The 22,861-nt window shown below is 45.4% G+C and overlaps 1 protein-coding gene across 2 annotated transcripts in view; it reads left to right on the plus strand.

The window, feature by feature from the left end:
- Positions 1-20,293, plus strand: part of LOC147635236 (transcription elongation factor SPT6-like) — a 35,419-nt gene extending 15,126 nt beyond the window's left edge. For both annotated transcript variants that reach the window (XM_086802456.1, XM_086802457.1), the window contains exon 16: positions 18,878-20,293. In XM_086802456.1, the coding sequence (XP_086658582.1) occupies positions 18,878-20,110 (1,233 nt within the window). In that variant the 3' untranslated portion in view covers positions 20,111-20,293. The remainder of the gene's footprint in view (positions 1-18,877) is intronic.
- Positions 20,294-22,861: the final 2,568 nt, after the last annotated feature.

The raw sequence follows: 22,861 nt of genomic DNA on the forward strand, positions 1-22,861 counted from the left end.
CCTTCAGTACAGAAATGTCTACGTGGCATCCAAGTGCGGGATGCACGTGACAGAAACACAGGATTCCTGGCCACAGCAATGGTACTCTGACTATCAGTATAGATAGGTGTAGGCTCTTCCACTGAAATATCCATATCAGTCGTAAGACGACGCAGCCAAACACACTCAACAGTAGTAGTGTAGGCTGCTCTGTACTCTGCCTCACAAGACGAAGTGGCCACTGTGGTCTATTTCTTGCTTAGCCAAGAAATGCATGAAGCGCCAAGGAAGAAACAATTTCCACTAGTGGAATGTCTGGTATCAAAATCACCAGCCCAATCTGAATCACTGTAAGCGTGTAACTGCATGTCACCCCCCTCAGGATAAAGCAACCCAAGAGACAAGGTACCCTGCAAATAACGGAATACACGCTTCACAGCTTGCCAATGTGACAACCGTGGGCTGTGCATGAATCTGCTCAACTGAGAGACTGCATACTGAATGTCTGGCCTTGTATTACACAAGTAAATGAGGCACCCAACAGCCTGAGCATATGTAGTGGCATCAAAGGAAACACTGTCATCTTGTAGTGACAGTTTCATCCCAGGCTCCATAGGAGTACTAATAGGCTTGCAATCCTGAAATTTAAACTTCTCCAGAAGTTTAGCAACATAGCGTGATTGCAACAACCCAATGCCTCTGTAATCCTGCACAAACTGTATGCCCAAATAGTAATGTACAAGGCCCAAGTCAGACATGTCAAATGTCTGTTGCAGTATCTCCTTAAAAGCTGCAATTTTGTCATCATTTGATCCCATGAGCAAGAGATCATCCACATAAAGACTGATGACCAGCAAATCTGTCTCTTCTTTCTTTACATACAGAGTGGCCTCTGATGGACTGTTCACAAATCCCTGAGTGAGTAGAAAAGCATCTATTTTTGCATACCAAGCTCGTGGAGCTTGTTTCAAACCATACAAGGCCTTTTTCAGCCTGCAAACTTTCCCCTCATGACCATGTTCTGCAAATCCCATGGGCTGAAATACATAAACTTCCTCCTCGAGGTCCCCATGTAGGAATGCAGTCTTTATGTCCAACTGGTGAACAACCCAACCACGATGTGCAGCCAATGCAATGACACACCTAAGTGTCGACATACGGGATGCAGGAGCAAATGTCTCCTCATAATCAATGCCCTTCGTCTGTGCATAGCCCTTTGCAACTAGACGGGCTTTGTACCTGTCAATGGATCCATCTGCATGTCTTTTCAACTTATAGACCCATTTAGTACCAATGGCTTTCTTGCCTTTGGGCAGATCAACCAAATCCCATGTTTGATTCTTTTTAATAGAATCAATCTCATCTTGCATGGCTTTGTTCCAATGCACATTATCTCGTGCATCCACAAATGAATCAGGCTCATCATCATCCTGTAAACTGGCTGCCATAACCAGATTCAAATCCATGATGTGTGCATGCTCATTGGTCCTTGTCTCCCTACGAGTACGACCAGCAAGAGGACCCTCTAAATGGCTGTCCTGTAATGTCCTCAAATACCCATCTAGGTATATGTCTGACCTGTGGTGCCTGCTGTCCCATATTTGGTTCAGCTTCTGGCTCATTTGGCTGCTGAATTTCTGCACCACCTACATCATTTGTTGGCTGTCCAGTACCCTCATGAGTTGGATCACCAACTGTGGAATGAAACTCCATGGGTAGTAGACCTTCAAACATATCATTTTCAGCCTGATTTGCCTCATAACCAGCCATGGATATTTCTGATTTTTCATCAAAAATCACATCCCGACTGATGAATATCTTCCTGGATAGTGGGTCATATAACCTGTAGCCCTTGCTCTCACGGCTATACCCAACAAAAATGCATTTTGTGGCTTTATCATCCAGCTTCCTCCTCAACTCTTTGGGTATGTGTGCATACGCAAGACACCCAAAGATACGAAAATGCGATACAGAAGGCTTGCGGCCATGCCAAGCCTCAAAAGGAGTAATAGAGACCAATGCCTTTGTGGGACATCGATTCAAAATATGACAAGCACACATTACTGCTTCCACCCAAAAGATATGTGGTAGTCTTTTTGCCTTTAGCATACATCTGGCCATCTCCATGAGTGACCGATTCTTCCTTTCTGCAACCCCATTCTGCTGTGGAGTGTAAGGAGTAGTATACTGATGTTTTATACCTCTACTCCCAAGAAAGGAATTCAGCACATGTGACATATATTCCCCCCCTCGGTCAGAACGGAGAGTCTTCACCTTGCATCCTGACTCTGTCTCAGCAAGTGCTACAAAGGCCAAAAATGCATCATATACCTGTGATTTCTGTGTCAAAGGATAGACCCAGCATATACGAGAGAAGTCATCAATAAATGTTGCAAAATAAAAGCAACCACCTAATGACTTTGTCTGCATGGGACCACAAAGATCACTATGTATAAGTTGCAACTTTGCAGTTGCTCTTAGAGCCTGATCACGTGGGAAGGAAAACCTGTGCATTTTTCCCAAAATACATCCTTCACAAATATGATCTGGAGGCTTCTCCATGAGAGGTAGATCTGTAAACATATTATGTCGCTGCATAAGCATAAGACTCCCAAAATTTACATGCCCCATGCGAGCATGCCATAACTCCGCATCAACCATAGCTGGAGTAAGAGTGAATGCATGATAAGCAGACTGATCCACTGGCTGAAATGCATCCAACTGATAAAGTCCATGACATACCAGTAAGCATCAAGGTCAAGGCATTAGCTTTGTCTCTGACCATGCATTTATCATCATCAAAGTGGACCTGCATACCACAATGTGCTAAAGAAGAAATGGACAACAAATTCTTCTTTATCCCTGGTACATATAAGGCATCTGTAAGGCGGAGAATGGAGCCATCAATGGCTATGAGCTTAATCTCCCCAATGCCACGAACTGGATATGAAGCATTGTTGGCACACTGAACAGTTTTGCCAACAGGGGCAGGGCCAACATGACTAAACAAATCCCTGCGAGATGTGATATGCTTTGAGGCACCACTATCAAAATACCAAGTACATGCATGCTCTGTCAAGCTGAGTGCCTGTGAAGACCAAGAGGCATCATAGCTGCATGTATAAAAACAGTAATCCCTGTCCTCAACAAAAGAAGCAGTCTCTGGAGGAGCTTTAGAAGTATCATTAACTGACATCCCAGCTTCCTTTGCCTTCTCTTTGGCAATCCTCTTCCTACATTCCGTGATGTAGTGACCTGGCTTCTTACAGTAATGACATTTGCCCTTCTTCTTGGGCTGTCCATCACCTTTCTTGGTATCCTGTGAAGAACCACCATCACCTGAATTTTGATTTGCACTCTTTGGCTGAGTTTTTCCTTTCCCCTTTTGACCTGTAGTAAATGCTTGTTCAGCATTTGTGTTCATATTCATATTCTTCCTCATTTGCTCCTCTTGTAGTAAGAGAGCAACAAGTTCCTGATACTTGAGGGGTTGGACAGCATTCCTCATGCTGAGGTTCAAAGAGGTATGGAAAGCCAAGTAAGATCTTGGCAAAGAGTGCAAGATGGTGGACACAAGCTGTGTCTCAGGAATAATCTCATCCACATTGATGAGTTGCTCTCTCAAATCTTGCAGCTTGTTTAAGTGGCTAGACATATCATCTCCTTCATTCATTTTCTGATTTTCCAGCTCTCTTTTCAAAAATGAGATCCTAGCCTCATTACGAGCAGCATACATCTGCTCCAAAGTCACCCATGCATTCTGTGAAGAGCCAGCTGAACGAATATGAGGTATAATGGACCTCTGTACTGACAATGCAATGAGTGACAAAGCTTGTGCATCCTTGGCATCCCATGTCTTTTGAGCATTTGTTCTCTGAACAGGCAATGGCTGTCCTGGAGCCTGTACCTGTTGTCCTCGTCCACGAGCACCCCCTTGGGGAGGAGTCTCTGGAGCCAATGGACCTGGACGTGGTTCATCACCACTAACAAAATCCCAAAGACCTTTTGCCACAAGCACATTTTTCAGCATAAAACTCCACAAGGAGTAGTTCGTGCCATCCAATTTGTCTTCCTTAGACAAATATGTGAATACCTCACTTTGCTGTTGATTTGCCATTATGCTTTACGCACAATGTTGTACCTGTTTACCAAAAAACCCAATAGCAGAAACCCTGATAATAACTGTACTCCACTGAATACAGTTCACCCAAATCTGCCTGCACTCTCAATCCTCTGAATGTGCAGCTCAATGCACCAATGACTGAGTAGAGCAGCAAATGGCGTACACAATGCCAAAATGCCCCAAAAATGCCCAAATTTGCTGCACCCAAACTGTGCAAAAAACCTGTATAGTTCTGTGCTAGAAAATCTGCCTGTTGTGCCTGTATATTTTCACAGAGAAAATAAAAATGCCCAAAAACTGAATTTTAATGCTTACCACTGAATGACTGGTTAGCTTGTGGTATTCTTGCAGGTACAGTTGACTGTACTAGTAGGTACAGTTTACTGATTCTGGTAGTTGCAGGTCACAGCAGGTACAGTCGTATCACACAGTCGTATCACAGCATGTAGAGTCGCCAGGTATGCAGCACTGAATGCTGCACGATTCTCTGCGCAGGTGATGGTTGGCGCTGACTGTACGGGCGCCTGTTGCAGCAGAGTCGATTGAGTACTCTAAAGCGACCAGCGTTGACAAGAGCTGGTGTTGATACTGACAGGCGCAGTCATTCGAAGCAGGTATAGTATACACGTGTGCTGCAGGTACAGTACGGGTACTGAAGACGGCGACCAAGTACAGTAGGCGACCAAGTACAGTAGGCGGCGCACAGATGTACGGGCTGAAGGCTGCGCTTAACTGTACGGGCTGGGCAATGCTGAGGCAGTGTACGGGCAGTGTACTGCGCTTGACTGTACGGGCTGGTACAAGAACTGAAGGGGATGCAGGCGGCGCAGACTGGGTGTACGGGCAGCTAGCGCACACGTGTAGCTGAAGGCTGCGCAGGTTTGATGTACGGATGCTGTACGGGCAGATGCAGCAAAAGCTTGGCAGTGTACGGGCAGGGCAATGCAGAGCTTCAATGCTCTGATACCAATTGAAGGCACTCAAGGGTTAGGGTTAGGGTTTACACAGGTTCAAGCAAGCGTGGAAACCAAGAGAAGAGTGAACACGACTTCAGTATGCTTCAATGATCAAAAAGTGAAGTACAATAGCCACATGATAGTGACCCTAAAAGATAAGTGTTCACATGTCCGGCCATAAATGTGCCGGGTGGACCAAAACACTTATAAACTGCATATAAGTGAAACTGAACTAAACTGGGGGAAAAAACCTCCACTAACTGAAGTAAAAAGTGCCCCAGTAATCTACTGATGATCACTAGCACTCCTCTGGGTGCATACACAGCATAAAACCCAACAGTACCAGCCACTGTACCGGCTGTACGAGCCACTGTACCTGCTGTACCAGTCATTGTACCTGTTGTACCGGCTGAATGGAGAGTTGTACTTGCTGTACTAGCTCTATTGCATGAAGACCCGTGGTTTTTGGGGAAGAATCAGTACCCACACGGAGGTATATGGATTACATTGATGGCTCGGCATTTCTACAGCCTATGTTCCGCGGAGCTTGGTAGCCTTGTGTTGGGCTATGCTATGGCATTTGTATAGGGATAATCCGGCATCTCCCGTGGGGAGAGTAAGGCCCTCAAAGCTTGTACATGATATTATTCTCCTTGGGTAATAAAATACTCCAAGGGGGGGGGTCGGCCCATTCCGGCCTCTATGCGGTGTCACACGTGCAAGCTCCATTTTCAGCATTTGTGGATGTTTTGTCCTGCTTTATGTTTTATGCAAAGTGATGATGGATATGTGTTAAGGCTGTGGCCATGTTTAAATGTTTTAACATGCATTGATGGTATCAACAAGTGTGTCAAAGGCCCTAGTCCCCCGGGCACCGCTGCTACGAGTTACATTGGTATCAGAGCATAGGCTTTCTTGGAAGCGGAGGCTTCCTTCTATCAATAAGGAAGAGAAAAGATCTGGAGTGGGGACCACACTTACCATCATTGCTATTAAGCATGGCCAGCCACTTCAGAGCCTATGAAGCAAGAGCATGAACAATAGACAGCTTGATCTAAGGATTTATGAATTCACAAAATTTATCTTGGAAGTATGGAGTTGGCTTTATGTGCACACGTTTAGCACTCTTTCCATATGGATATTGTGGATTATATTATCAAGCTTACAGGCAAGCTATATGGAGATATATCTCAAGATATCTTAAGGATATGGTGACGAGATATTTTTGTTGGCTTCATGACCAACCTGGCAAAGAATAGCTAAGTATACTTTGAGTTTGCAAAGTTGGTGCTTTTGCTATTTACTATGAAGTGTTTTTGATGTTCACTAATCCTTGTATAGCTATGCAAGGAGAAAGGTGTTGTTGTTTGCCTTGAGATGGTTTCAGGGAAACATTGTTTATGTTTAATGGGATGAATTCTTTTCATGGCTCCCTTTATTGGGATGGAATATATCTATGGAGATTTCTTTCTTGTCGAGATTTATATAGATATTGGGCTTAACAGGCAATTTCTATGGACGAATCTGTTCGAGTTTATAGAGAAGAAATCTTTGGTTATCTCATGGATATGATGCTTTTATGGATTAAGTTCACCTCTACTCCAAGGTGTGTGGTTAGCACGGAGTATGTGGTAAGAGTTATGGTATACAAGGATTATGGTATACAGGTGTATGGATTCCTGGACTTCTTTTCTAGGAATTTGGATCCATCCTCAGGTTTATGGATTATGTTTATGGCTCCCTTTTACTGGGATGGATTATTCTTTTTGGCTCCCTTTATTTGGGATGCATTGGACTTATGGAACTCATGGTTTACTTACCTTGTGTAGTGTTCTCTTGTCCTACGTGCTCTCTTGAAGATTGTTTTTACCATGTGAGGGTGGAACAATAGAGAGCAGATGGAAGGGAACCATGGGTACTTCAAAGGGTAGTGACAAGCACAACATACCCTGTGTAGTGTTCTCTTGTCCTACGTGCTCTCTTGAAGATTGTTTCTACCATGTGTGGGTGGAACAATAGAGAGCAGATGGAAGGGAACATGGGCACTTGAGAGGGTAGTGTGAGTTGGTGGCCGAAATGCCTATAAACTATGTGTAGCAGAAATGCGTATGGAACACCAGGTTATCTATGCCTGCGAGTGATTGTTTTCAGGACTCCTTGTTTAGCCGCCCTGTGTAGTATTTCTCTTGACCTAAGTGCTTTTCAAGATGTTGCTACCTTGCTTGGTAGAACATAGAGCCAATGGTAGAGAATATGGGCACTGAAGTCGGGCCGGGCGTCAAGGCAGTTCCTTGGTGATCTACATCGACATACCATTGTTTTCTAAATGTTGAATTTCAGATGCATTGGCATGGATTATGCTATCTGGACTTATGGGACTGTTTTGTCTCACCCATTTATCTTGGGACATGATTTTGATATTGGTATTATGGAGACTTATTTAGTCTCGCCCATTTCTTTGGGACATGGATTCTTCAGTTATATTGGATTTTTTGAGACTGTCTCGTCTCGCCCAATCGATGGGACATGATTATATCTTGAATATATGGCTTGAAGCTTAAAGTTGCGGACAACTTTTAAGAAGTTGGGGAGGATGTCACCAGCCTGGACATTTCCCAGTCTGAAAGGGGTTTGGTGGACTCCAGGATGTTTAAATATTTGGAAAGTACAAGCTTTGGGAATGGGGGATTATCCTAGAATACAAAGGACCACACTCCTAAAATTTAGGAGAGTTGCTATTTTTGGCCCGACTCCGATGGAAATTCTGTTCGCGTCATTACATCTGGAATTGAGCAGATACCGAGAGTTGGCAAAGTGCCTATGACAGAATGTCTACCAGTTGGGATATTCTTAGAGATAAAGTTTATGGAAGGACCCATCTCTTAGATTGGGACATGTGGCAAGGAGGTGGACCAAAGTGAGACAAGTGGCCTGACACTTGTTAGAAAGTGGATCAAAGTGAGACAAGTGGCCTCACACTTGTCACTTCAGCTATTGTGTGGCTCTCCACTTGTCATTGTAGCCTTCTCTTGCCATTTTAGCTCATGGGAGGCCCAAATCTATAAATTGGAGCCCTCTCTCTTCATTAATAGAGGCTCTCTTGCTGCACACTAGCCTCTACCACCGTTACAGGCTGCCCTAATGATGGCTACTCTCTTTCTCTCTCTCTTGAAGGCTGCCCATGAAGAATACCGGCTGTTTTGGAGGCTTCCATCGCGAAGAAATACTGAAGGCAAGGGTATTCAATCATTTATTATGATTTCTAGCCATTGTATGTGTTGTACCAGCATTTGTACTTGTTGTACCTGCTGTACCAATCACTGTACCTGTTGTACCAACCATTGTACTTGTTGTACCAGCTTCTGTACTTGCTGTACCTACTGTACCGCCCACCATACCGGCTGTACCAGCCATTGTACCTGCTGTACCAGCCACCGTACCGGCTGTACCAGCCATTGTACCTGCTGTACCAGCCATTGTACCTGCTGTACCGGCTGAATGGAGAGTTGTACTTGCTGTACTAGCTCTATTGCATGAAGACCCGTGGTTTTTGGGGAAGAATCAGTACCCACACGGAGGTATATGGATTACATTGATGGCTCGGCATTTCTACAGCCTATGTTCCGGCTTGGTAGCCTTGTGTTGGGCTATGCTATGGCATTTGTATAGGGATAATCCGGCATCTCCCGTGGGGAGAGTAAGGCCCTCAAAGCTTGTACATGATATTATTCTCCTTGGGTAATAAAATACTCCAAGGGGGGGGGTCGGCCCATTCCGGCCTCTATGCGGTGTCACACGTGCAAGCTCCATTTTCAGTATTTGTGGATGTTTTGTCCTGCTTTATGTTTTATGCAAAGTGATGATGGATATGTGTTAAGGCTGTGGCCATGTTTAAATGTTTTAACATGCATTGATGGTATCAACAAGTGTGTCAAAGGCCCTAGTCCCCCGGGCACCGCTGCTACGAGTTACAAACTGAGTGTTGAACTATGTGCAAGGGAAGTGGATAAAGGAGTAAATAATGGGGAACTCCTTATATAGTGCATGAGTGAGCTAGCCGACTGCCTCTAGGGCTGGCCGATTGCCTGCTCACAAGACAAATAAATAGGAGAAATACAATAAAATACTAGAGATAAATGGTAAAGCCCTAGTACACTGAGATGCGCAATTCTAACACCCCCTCTGCAGCTCATAGTGTGCAAGAGTCGGAAGAAGATAAGTCGATGAAGATGTAACCATGGACCCTCCAGCACCGTGAATACTGGAATCACCTCGGAGAGAGCACCCACCAACCTGTTTTCTCGAAACAAGATGCCACCACGAACAGCAAGGAACTTTGCTTGGCCACGAATTTCTACACAACTGTGCAGTGAACTCCAAAAAATAGATGATGAGCTGCTGGACACACCGCGCCAATAGTGGACGGAACACATCACCTCCCAAAAGCCTCGAACAATGAACCTGGAATAGATCCAGTTCATAATCTCTGCTGTACCAAAGATAACCATGTCCTGCCAGATGTCTAATGCTTGAAACTTCGAATCACGATCCCCATGCACCAGTAGGTGGAGCTGTAATCAGCCCCCTCTTCCGCCCACAAGCCTCTTCTGGCTGGAAGCACATGGGGGGAAACCGCATGTGTACTAGAGTAGCACACCATCTGGTCTCCTGAGCCGGAAGCACCGTGGGAGCCCTAGCTGTGGTACTAGAATCTGTTTCACTATCCTGTGTCGTGTCTTTGTCTTTTCTCTGAGATGAAGCCTTGCCCTTGGTCTTGTCTTTCTTCTTGGACAACCAATCCTTGGACAGATGTCCTCTTTTCTGGTAAGAGAAGCAGCGACTCCGACCTTTCTTCTGAATTGAGGAAAGTGCCTGGTCAGAATTGTTGATTAACACCTTCAATTTACCATGTGAGATGAGAACAGATGACTCCTCCAAAAGTAGGGAGCTAAGATCATCAAAATCCAACTGAGTGGATGTGACCTGGAACCGCAAAGATCGAGAAATAACATCATAGTCCGGAGGAAGCTTGGTGTGGATAAGAGCAGCTAGCTGAGAAGAGAGCTGAGAAGAGGACAAAGCAGCACCCATAGCCAGTAACTGGTCATGGATAATCTTGGCCTTCATGAGGAAAGACGGCATTGAATTGCCTTCAAGAAATAACAAGCCGTAGAGTTGCCCCTGCAAAGGTAACTGCCCTCATCGGTGAATCTTGTGCAAAGAGATCCTCCATTTTTGACCAAACCTGATGAGCACTGGTGAGGGTTTGCGATGCTAGTGAGACCTCCTCGGTGATGGTCCGCACAAGCATAGAATGCGCCTTCGAGTCTCGATTCTCCCAGTCTTGTAATTCCCCAGCAAATTCATTCTCCTAATCTTGAGTCCACCTTGGGCTTCCTTTCAGTGCCTTGAACAATGTCCCACAAACACTTGTGGATGAACCAGATCCACATTTGAAGCTTCCAATGAGCGTAGTTGGGTCCTTTCAACTTGTCATCTTTGTTCGTACAAGGGGGGAGCCATATCCACAGCAGCAAAGAACAAATCTCAGCTCTCAAACACTTCTCTCAAGTGCTTTCCAACGAAGTGAGGCACCAAGAACAATCAGCCCCCTCTCAAACTGTCACAAACGGGCACGTGTATACGGAACCAATTCACTACCAAAACAGCATACATACATCAACCGTTCTTGGCATATACATGATTACCATCATTGTGAAACATTACATGAGCATATACATCCTGCAAACATAAACCAACTTGCACATGACACAGCACTAGGGGTTGAAGTTGGGGTAGCCCCCCCCCGCCGAGGTATCTTTATTACCAAGAGAAGTATTTATATGTACAAGATGTGGGTGCCCGGAGAGTACACTTTCATCTAGCCGACACCAGATTTATCCAACTGTGAAAACATAGGTAAACACATTACCTGCAACTCCTCGGTCACCAACCACTCCTGTTGCAACACCCTTGGTTACCACCAAGGTTGAGCGATCACCAACCGCTTTCGTAGAAATACCCTCGGTCACCAACTAGGGTAGAGTGATCACCAACCACTCCTATACTTTGATAGAGCGGTCACCAACCCTCTAACAAAGTGCTGTCCCAAAGCTGCAAAACAGTAACCTGCCATGGTTTTGGCTCATTGACCACCCACAGGTTCCACCAGATCACATCCCCAGGCCTGATACTTGTCTAGGGACATGTGCTCAAGTTTCGTCGCGAGAAACCTCTTACAAACCTGTAAAAACAGCCAACAATGGTCCTTACAACAGTTGGCCAGCTCCTGTTTAGGCTCTGTTCACTCCGTTCAAGCCCTTTTCTCAGTAGAGTAGCACAAAAACAGTCCCAACAGCCATGCGCCAGTTTCTGGAAACAAATCTAACAGCCTGCCGCCCTCTAGATGCAGTCGGCCAGCCCTGTAGAGAGAGAGAGAGAGAGAGAGAGAGAGAGAGAGAAGCCAGCAAACCCTGGGACTCTTGCTCTTGGCATGTACTCCACCTGTAGCTCATGCAAACCGAGTAAACTTGCTGTGTTTCCTGTCCAAACAGCTCCTAACAGCCCACGTTTTTCAGATGAGTGCTCTACAAGTCAGGGCTTGCCCACTTTGGCCCTCCCACACCCAGAATAGCAACCTGTGGAGCTATTTGGGAGTGTCTGGGTGCCCATCTCTCATAATTGGCCTTGGTTCATTAAAAATAGTCCAGCCTAATGTGAGCACTCTTATAAAATTACAAGTGTGTGTGCCCACACTTTAAGTGAATGTGAACCTTGCACCCAATAAACCTTAGTAACATGAAATAATGAATAAATTGGGTTAAGTGTGCACACTTACCACCTGCAAAACACATAAGGAAACCATATAAGTCCCAAACAGGTGTGCACACGTGTATCCACGGTTGTCTAGGCGTCCTCGGTGCCCGTGGACATTCACAGGCAAAATACCAAGCAATGTCGAGGCATCAAAAACAAGTCATCCATGCATGTGCAACTCACATACATGTGCTGGTGCAAAAACATAGTGGATGAAATCTCCCAACTTACATCTTGTACATCCAACTAGCCCGTTCACAGGCGCCGTCCACACAGGACCAAAGAGTACTCACCAGGGTAACCACCCTTCCATGAGTCCAGAGTCACTCACGAGGGTGATCACGCTTCCATGAGTTCATAAATCATGCCAGGAACTCACATCAGGATACCAATCCTTCCATGGAGCCCTTCCACATGTATTCAATCATGACATCATTCCAGACGTCTGCCAGAGAAGTGGTGACACAAACCATAGAGAGAAAGAGGCGGGGCAGCAGCAAAACAGTCCAAGATCCATCGGGAAATGCCTATTGGAAGGGCAGGGATTCGTGGAGGAAGAAGACAATGTAGGGCCACTTGTCTGGCAGCACCAAATGCAAAGAACTCACCAAAAAATAGATGCTGGTGTAGAAAACACAGCCACAACTCCACCTTTTACCTCTGTAGAAGAAAACGCAGCCAAGTGAACTAGCCGGATCGCCTTTGTAGGAGAAAACACAGCCACCAAAACTGGCCGGCAGCAAACAGCCCGTTGGCTGGACCTGAAAACGCAGCACCGATGGGAAACACAGCCACTTGTTGTCACAAATGTCACGTGCACACCTTAATCCGGTGCCACGTAGACATGATTATTCCTTATAGCCGCCTTAAGGGCAAAGTTAGAGATTGTATATGGGTAGTTTGGAGCCAATTTGGTGGCCTTATAGGTGCCCGGAACATGCACCAATGGTTGGGGCATTTTTGATGACTTTTTATGGCCTGAAAAGTGAAAACCGACCTGATTACGACTTGCTATCACTTTACTATATAAAGGCAGGCCATGGGATCATTCATAATCATTCAAAGACAGAGATTGCAAAGCCAAGACCAAGGCCATGCAGTCTAACAGTTTGGATCAGCCAAGTACATCTACAAATCAGCATTTTTCATTAACGCACAGTGGAGGACAGTAAGCATAAGTTCATTCATAGTCTAGATCTACATTGGATCTATGACAATCATTGTAATTACTCATTCATTCAATAATATATAGTAGGAGTAGGTTAGGTAAATAGTCTCTCTTCTCCTTCTCTCTACTCCTCTATGTCATGAGCATGTGATTAGCGTTAATCATCGCTTCCGCATAGTCTGGGTTTTTCCTAGGAAAAGTTTTTCATCAATGCTAGGGTTTGCATGTAAATCAAAAAATTAGGGTTTGTGTTTTAGGGTTTGCAAGCAAAATTAGGGTTTGCGTTTTTGCATCAAATCAGCCTTTTTGCTCATTGTCAGCATAGTATAGTACTAGAAAGTCTAGATTTCAATCTCACATGGTTCTAGGGTGTCTAGGATGCATGTAGAAGCCTAGGTTTAAGATTTTGAGGCTGATTATAGCAAAAACAACAGCAAGCGTTTCTTCATGGTAGCCAAAGAGGATATTTTTGCTTTGATGAAATGGCAAAGTGAAGCTAGTTGGGCAATGTTTGAATGCCAATCCCAGGAAAGGAAAAAGCTTTACCAACAAGCGTGTGAAGACCAAGATCGCCAAAGAAAACGTGTAGAAGAAGCAAGGCACAGAAGGGAACAACGTAAACAAGAATCAAGGCAAAGAAGAAAAGACGACGAAAGACGTGAAGAAGAGTATTGGAAAGAAATAAAGAAGCTTTTTGCCATGATGAGTCAAAGTACTCCAATGGAAGCAAGTGTGGTAAAGACCAAGGAAGAGGACAAGAGTACCACAGTAGAAGACCAAGGACAAAGGGATACCAAAGAGGCACTAGAAACCGTGTCGGATCCGTAGGTCGAGGTCAACCAAGAGGGATAATCGCCGGGGTGCCCTCTATCCTTTGCCTTTGGATCCGCCGCCCCAGCCTCGCTGTGTACTGAAAAAGGGGGTGCCTGGGCTGGTAGGGGCCGAATAGGGATCTCGCCAAAGCCACTCGCCTGGATCCCACTGAAGGCGAATAAGAGGCCTGCTGTCCCAAGCCCATAATCTCCAAGAATAGTCCTCCCCTTTCGAGGCCGGTGAGGGGTCTACATGCCACTGTCTCTGATGAAAGCCGACCACCCGCACCCTCTGAAAGATACAACCCTGGAACTCATCCAAATCCAGTTGGGTCCTCTGAAGCTGGCCTCCCTCTCCCACCTCGAAGGTGAGTGGGGCGACTCTCTCTGCTGAGCCGCAGACCGCGAGAAGGATCATGTGCCGAGAAAAGACGCCCATCCACTGTGGAGGTGGAGGGTCCTGTACTGGAGTCCGCCACTCCCGGGGGATGGCCGCCTCAATGTCCTGCCTCATCAACTCTCTGCCCCTCATCCCGCTGAGTCTCCTCTCCTGAACCTCTAGAGGCAGCTGCTGAAAACATATCCAATCGTCTAAGGACTGGGCTGGGCCGGAGCTCAACGGGCCCCACGACACATGAGATCGCGATCCAACCATATGACCACTGGGAAGTCGGATCAAGGGGTTCCAAATCAAGGGCTGCCTCAGGCGCTCCTCATCGGTGCTCATAGGACCATCTGTGTGTCGCCTCCTTCGGAAAGGCGGCTTAGTGTTGCTTTCCTTGTAAACAAGAGAAACAAACAGAAGATGGAGCCTTGATGGTCGGTAAACCCTCAGCCAATCCATCCTTCGAAGCTCGTTGTAGTAGCTGAGAGCTCAAATGGCCAAACCGAGCATGCCAAAGAGCTGAAGAAGAACCAGAAGAAAGCAAAGCAGTCAACTTGTACAAACCACTATCTTGGACTCCCTGAGCCAAGATGCTACCAATCTCCTTATCACGAATTGTAATTTCATCACGAGAGAAGATCACCTTTGCACCCTGAGCTGTAAGAGCACTCACTGACAAAAGGTCAAATGCCAAATCTAGAATGTACAGAACGTCAGAGAAGTACCTCTTGTCTCGGAGGAGCGGAAGATGGGGATGGTGCCATGTCCATGCACTAGCATGGAAGAAGAATCACCCAAGGTGATCTTGCCTGTCGTGGCAGTGAAGTTCTCGAACCAATCTCGATGGGGTGTCATGTGAGCAGTAGCAACGCTATCCACAATCCATGACCGCGATTGAGAAGTCACAAGAGCAAGTACACGATGCCACAGTAATGATGCTCAATGTCCTTGTTTCTAGAAGATCTGTTTTTGTCTTTGTCTTTATCCTTGTCGTTATCTTTGGAGTTCTTGTCAGAACCCCCTTTTCCTTTCTTCTATTGATTCTTCCCTTTACCTCGTGTAGCCAAAGCTCCATTAGAACCACCAGAGGTGCCCGTCTGCTCCTCAAAGCGAGACTCAATTTGCATAATGGAGGGGAGAACTTCCTCCCAAGTAATTGGAACAAGACGAGGAGAAGAAACAAGAGATTGAAAATAAGCATCAAACCTCTCTGGAAGCTTGGAGAGAAGCCAAATAGCCATATCCTCTGTAGAGATATCCTTGCCACAAACAACAAGCTCGTCCCGGAGATCTTTCGTCTTCGAGATGAAAGCAAATAAAGATGGAAAGGCAGAAACTGAAAAGTTCATAAGCTGCTTTTCCAAAGCCAAAATCTGTCCCGGAGCCTTAATCTCGTAAAGATATGCAAATGCTTTCCAAACTTCATGTGCAGCGTCTGTTGTATGCACATGAGAGAGAACAGAATCTTGACAATTCAACATTAGAAAAGAGAAAACACGACGATCATTTGCCTACCAAATATCAATCTGTGCCTGAGTCACACCACCGGAAGAAAGGGTGGGAGGGGTAGCATTGGCAGGTGTAACAAGCCAATCCCAGAGATCTACGCCATGCAAGGCTGATTTCACCTTCACCTTCCACAAAGTGTAGTTGGAGCCATCCAACTTTGTAGACTCAGAGAACATATGAAGTGTAGTCGGGGCAGCCATCACAAAAGCTTGGGCTCAATCTCAAAAGAAAATGCACAATCTCGGAAGAAGTGTCCACCACAGGTACCAGAAGCCACCAATCCTCAACTCAGAACATTAACAACTACAAGAACCACATGTAGGGAAGAAAACGGAGGAAAACAGATGCTGCAGCCCTGAAAAGGAGCAGCGGACATGTGAGAAGGGGGTTCCCAGAGATCAAACCGGTGAAGGAAGATGTAAACCGGCCTCGGTCTTCAGACAAAATGTGACATGTGAGGAGTTTGACGGTCGTAAACACAACCTTAGTCTAACTAAACTGCCCTTAATGATGCTTAAGAAAGACAGATAGTGTCAATGCAATGCAATGCAGTTATATTAGATGGATGGGTTACGATGAGATCTGAATAGATCTATGATGCTGTCCTAGATGACTATCCTTCTCGGGATGAGAGGAATAGGCTGAATGCTGATGCTGAGGACTGTTCCTTGCTCCAATGCTGAGGTCCACCCTTCGATGCCGGCTTCCCTCTATGTAGGAGATAGGAATGATGAACTATATGCTGAATATGCTGCCTATATGCTGAATATACTGATATGCTGAATGTACTTCTGTCCCACTATCTTTCCCTTGTCTCCTGGGAAGGAAACGCTGAAGGGATGGCTGGGAACTGATGCTGAACTGAAACGCAGATGCTCTCCGGACGGAGATGATGCTCTATGCGTTTACTGATCTGATGGACTGATGCGCTCAGATGCGATGATGGACTTAATGCTGAAAACGCTGATGATCTGAGAATGAATGCTAACGATGATGGATGCGTGGTTGAACTGCTGCTCCCAAGGCTTCCTGGAGGAGAAACGATGGAGAAAACTTTGCTGAAAATGGGCTTAAGGTGCTGAATGGAGAGGCGCCTGTTTATATATGAGTGAGGGCTGCTGGGCGGCCAGCCTAACTGCTGTCGGCCAGATGCAAATGCCCACGACTCGCATAAATGCCTTTATCTGCATGTCGGCTGCCCCAGAAATGTGCCTAAAAAATCGCATAAAATAAACCATGTGATGCAAATGATGTGTACACTGTTGTAGGTGCCATTCCAGGCCCATACAATGATGTACAAGCTGAATTAAATGCTTTTAATGCCTGTAAAATGCCTGATAAATCATACATAAATATCTGGTAAATATTTGACGATGATTCTGATGCTAGAAATGATGCCATGTCACTTTACACTTGATGGGTGTGCACGTGACATTCCCCTCTGCTAAACTGTTGCTGGGTGGTATACCTGGCAACCTTTCGACTCCTGTGGTGATCCTTCTCCATCGAATCACTGCCCCCTTCTGTCTTCTGCTGGCGGGACTGAGGTCGTCTGTAGGAGTGGAATCCTTTGAGCCAAAGACCTTATCTACTGCGGCAACTGAATGGCAAATGCTGCTAAAACTGCTTGGAAATACCTGAGTCACCCCTGGCCTGCCTGTGGAAACCTTTCACCTACCATCTCCGTCGTTCCTGAAGCTTTGAACCTCCTGAGGCAATGTTGGAGCCAACTTCCGTCTTCTTCTGTGGAAGAGAACCCCTTGCTGCTGCCAGTTGACGCCCAAAACTTATGTACTCCTTTGATGATGGATGTCATTCTTCCCCAGAGAATTCATGGGCAAACATTTATGCCTTGCAGATGCAAGATTGACTGCTATGCAAGCCATGTGGAACCCTATATGCTGTGCAAGAATGCAGATGGATGGGTTACTAATGCATACCTAAGGGAAGATGGGACTGTCAGATTGCATGTGACCAACTTCCCACACTCAAAGCAGGAGCCCATTTGAGTTTAAAAAGACCTCCTGAGAGGGCATACCATGCATATCAATCTGAAACGCCACATGGGGAGGAGTGGGTTTATCTATGTCCCACAGTACGCAAAAATGATTGACATTGCCATTCAAACGAGGTGGACACACAACTTTCCCCAGTGCCTCAACGAAGAATGGTAATGCAGGTCTACAGTACAAAGGCAAGTCCAACACCTCCACCCAAACCGGGCATTTGTGCCTGATAAGATTTTGATAGTCCTCGGTTGGCATCCAAGGAAAAACATGCAGCAACTGGTGACCATAAAACAAGGGAGATTTCTCCAAAAGCATTTGCTTATATTGTGGCTCAGTAAAAATAACCTCATAAAAACCATAGGCAGCTTTGTAACAGCCTGCAACAAAGCATCCTTTAAGCAAAGACTTAATCCACTGTGCAACATCCCCCGCATCCGGCATGTGTCCTGAGAGGAACAGCACAACCGCTTTCTGTGCCAAACTCATTACTGGAGCATACAAGACCTGTCCTGGGATAGAAACACGAAAAGCCGGCTTTGGCTCATCCCAAGCTTGCTGAATTTCAGAAAACCCTTATTGTAAGGTGTCAGCAAAAGGCAGTAATTCCGGATTCACGCAGCGAGCAGGAGCATCATCAACCAAAACCTGGCGATGCTTAAGGTTGACTCTTTGAAAAGTCTTCACAGGCTCCATGAGGAAAGCCCTGACCAGCAAACACAGACACAGACACACAGCTGTACACACACACACACACACACACACACACACACACACACGCGCGCGCGCGCGCACACAAGCTGTACACAGGCTGGCTGTACACACACACACACACACACACACACAGGTCGTGGAAGCGTAGAAGAGTAGGAGGGGCAGATCGGCGATGAGGAGAGGAGAAAACAGGGTGGTAGGCGGGAAGAAGAAGAACCCGCGCGCACAAAGGGGACCCCCAGGAGGTTGCGGGGAGGGCTGCAGGGCCGACATGCAGTCCAGGAAGAAGACGGGGGAGGTCGCAGGCCTGAGACGTCACACACACACACACACACACACAGTTTTGGGTTGAAGTTCTGGTTCTTTAAGTTTATGCTTCAAACTAGCTGATCATGGATTGCATGTGCAGGTCATTGCTCGCTATGTTGACCCCCTGGTCAGTAATTTGAAGGAAATGCTGCGTTATCGAAAGTTCCGACGTGGCAGGAAAGAAGAAATCGATGCTCTTCTGAAGCAAGAGAAGTTGGCGAATCCATCGCGAATTGTATATGCCTTCTCAGTGTCTCATGAGCACCCCGGGGCCTTCATGTTGTCCTACCTTCGGAGTTCAAACATTCACCACGAGTACATTAGTTTGTATCCAAAAGGATACAGATTCCGGAAAAGGATGTTTGATAACATTGACAAGCTTGTGGGTTATTTTCAAAAACATGTTAATGATCCTGTTTCGGAACCAAACAGATCGCTTGCTGCCATGGTGCCAATGAAGAGTCCAGCACCTGGAGGTGCAGCAGGTGGTGGCACATGGGGAGGATCGGATAGGCCGAGCTCAGCTGGTTGGGACAACGATGGTTGGAATGCAGCCAAGGGTTCTGGCCAGACCGATTGGGAAAGGGCATCTATACCTGGTTCAAGGGCTGGTGCTGCTAGTGATTGGAGCGGTCGTGGTAGAGGCGTTGAGGGTTGGGGAAGAGGAAGAAGTGAGGATGGCTGGGAGAGGACAAGAGAGGGAGAGAGGGATCAGCTGGATTATTATGGGGGAAGGAGTGGAAGAGGGGATGGCATGGGAAGTGGAGGAAGGTTTGGTGGGGGGTATAGACCAGGAGGAAGAACTGGTAGGGGAGATGGCTTCAATGGGGATTTTGGGGGTGGAAGGGGCGGAAGAGGTGCTGGGGGAAGGGGTGGAAGATGGGAGGGGCGTGAAAACGGACAAAACAACAGAGGGAGCTGGGCACAAGGACAAGAAAGAGGCGGCTGGGCACAAGTTCAAGCCAAGACTGACAGAGGCATTGTAGGAGAAGATGATGGTTGGGGGCCTGATCAAGATACAGCTTCGGGGAGAAATGATGGGGGCAGTTGGGGACGGGGTCAAAATAAGGCCGGCAAGGACACTGGAGCACAGAGTGATGGTTGGGGACAGGTTCAAAAGAAGGCTGGCAAGGACATTGGAGGCCAAAGTGATGGTGGTTGGGCACAGGCTTCGGACAGTGCTACAAGAAGAGATGGTGGGGGTGGTTGGGGACAGGCTGTTACTAATACTGAGAGTAATGCTGGATGGGGTCAACGTAATTCCAGTACTGATGCTGATGATGGTTGGGACCTTCCTGATGATGGCCCAAGAGACAAAGGATGGGGCATGTGATGTGAATCAGGGAGCTGATTGGTGCATAAGATATATATGCATTTATTTTCTCTTGTATACAAACTCATATTTGATGCTGATAGTGACAGTGCCATGGGTTTTTCAAAGCCCAAGATAAACACCTGCAGAAAGGTCTTGCGAGGTTGCACGTCTCCTTCAGTGAGATAGTTTATTCCTTGTGTTTCTGACTGTACTCCGGGTCTGCTGTGGGAAAAATGGGGTTGTGCCAACCTTGTGCCCCTTTGAATGAGCTCTGAGAATTGAGGCATCAGTGCAGTTGGTTTAAGTCAGGATGCCATTATAAACTGATTGTAAATGGATGTTTTTATCCAGTAATCTCAAAATTCAAATGGTGGGAGTAGACGCCAACATTGACTCTTTTCATGACATTTCAGTAGTGTAGGTTTGATGGGCTATTACCATTTGGCATATGTAGATCAAGTCAACGGAAGGGAGCTGCTCTTTTGGAAGCGTGGGACCATAGACACATCTCCTATTGGACTCTGAATTATTAGCTACATGGCTGTTTTGCTTATGATTTTTCTGTTCATGTGTCTATAAGCAGTCTGACCCTTCTAGTTTGAATCCAATTTGACCCGCTATTTTTTTTTCCTTGAAAAGGCTTTTCAAGAGGGTGGCATCAGACAAAGTTTTTTCAAAGAAAGGACACATTATGGGGTTTGTTTTTTCCCTTTGCTAAGTAAACTATTTAGTGCCTCTGCATGTAAATAGACTTGGAAGAGCGTAAAGTTAGGTCAGAGAGACCCATACATCTTCGTAGTTATTGGTGTTGCGCTTTTCAATGTCCCCATAACTTATATTTTACGATCCACTCTCGGGGTTATTATGGCTTACATTACATGCACAGTAGCTATGATGTTGATGGTGAGCATTGAAACACTCACCAGATCAACATGCATTTGTGGACCAAATATGTGCATGAATAGCCGAACAAAAATCCCCAAGCACAGGAGTGGGTGGGAATGCACTTTGAGCTTACATCATTGACCACACGGTTATTTATGCACAGTCACTCACTTAGACACTACACATTATTAAATAATGGTGCATCTATCAATACCCTTTTCATCAATAGCTAGTGTTAAACCATGGTGCACCTATGGTATTTGGGGAGTGTTAACCCTATAGCCTTCAGCTAAACTGTTACATGATTCTCTCTTTCAGAGATCACCTCCATCGGGACTACTTGGATCAACCCTTTGTATCCGAGCTTATACAAGATTCATAGTCCATCGACTCTTCAATCCATCACATATGCTCACAGACTTGTTAATAGTCTGCATGACCTTTTTTTTTGTTTGACAAAAAACCTTTTGAGTCTTTGTACCCAAATGAGAAGTGCAAACAAACTCTCTATCTAGAAATCTTAGAGTTTTGTTTTTCTAAATAAACTCAAGATAAACAAAGTCTCTTACATAAATCAATGTATACTCTCAATCAACCTTAGTTGGCTCACAAGGACAACTAGATCAATCGATTATTCTCAATAAGTATTGACTGCCAAAGTGTCCAAATTTGGTTGGCTTCTCCCTTTTTCCCTTGAGTAGATTCTTTGTAGTAACAACTTCAGTGCCCACCCGAAGGCGGCTTTGTCTCCCACCCAAAGGCGGTACAATTATAGCCACAAACAGTCTGGATGTTCCGGGGAGCCTGCGGGCATTTGAATGGTTGGCTTCTCCCTTAAAGAGAATATCGATGGAAACAATCCGAATCATCTTTTAGGGGCCTGTTCCAACAATTAACAAGTGTTCCTTTCCATAGACTTATGCATCATTTCCATCCTCAATATCCTTTAGTCCTATGATCAAAATTAGTAATCCATCCAAGTGACGAGCCAAATAGATTAGGTATGAACGGTAGCCAATCTTGCCTTAAGGATCACATTGAGGTCAGCTTCACATTATATAAAGAAGCCATTACATTGCTGCATTAATGTGTTGTAAGTAACCCCTTTCAATTTGGGCCCAATCCTGTTTAGGAAAATCCCAGAAACACTAAATGAGCCACAACAACTGCACAGTGCCTAGGGGATTTCTCACAATCAAAGAAGGTCCTATTAGCCTGCCTCTGAAAAAAAGGAAGGCCTTAGTGTCATTATAAAATAAAAAACCCTTGATTTTTTAAATAAAAATTTCCAAAAATAGGGCAACACAAACCCGAATGCCACGACTTTTGAGGGGATTGATTAATTATAGTGGAATATTCCATTTTGTTTAGTTTACCTTGCTTTGGATTACAGCTTTTATTTTTTTTCAAAGTGTTGTTGATCTCCCTTGTTTAGGAAGGAATCCTCCTGATTTACCTTGTTGTTGATCTCTCTCTCTCTCTCAGCGCTCAGGTGTTGTCCAACCTTTCCTGAAGAAGGGAATCCAGACAGGAGAAGGCTGGGGTGGTGGAGGGGATTCATAATTGACCGACTTTAAATCCTAAAAAGAGCCCGTTTTCTGTTGGGTTAACTTTCCTGCTTGTGCTGTACTTAGTTTTATTTCTATAAATAAATAAAAAATAAAATTTATGGTTTAATTTATCAATGTGGAGACAAAAGTTCAATTTCAACCATCTAAATACTGAAAATAAGGTGCACACTCCAAAATGGTGCTATAAATTTAATGGTTTCATTAATAAGGAGATAATATATTCTTGGTATTGTATCAAAAGTTTAATTTGGATACTGAAAATAAGGTGCACACTCAATACAAACAACACATCTAAATAAGGTGCATGTCTATT

The sequence above is a fragment of the Cibotium barometz genome, chromosome 9 (genome assembly GCF_041138505.1).
Source record: "Cibotium barometz isolate CiBa-2024 chromosome 9, ASM4113850v1, whole genome shotgun sequence".
NCBI classification, from domain to species: Eukaryota; Viridiplantae; Streptophyta; class Polypodiopsida; order Cyatheales; family Cibotiaceae; genus Cibotium; species Cibotium barometz.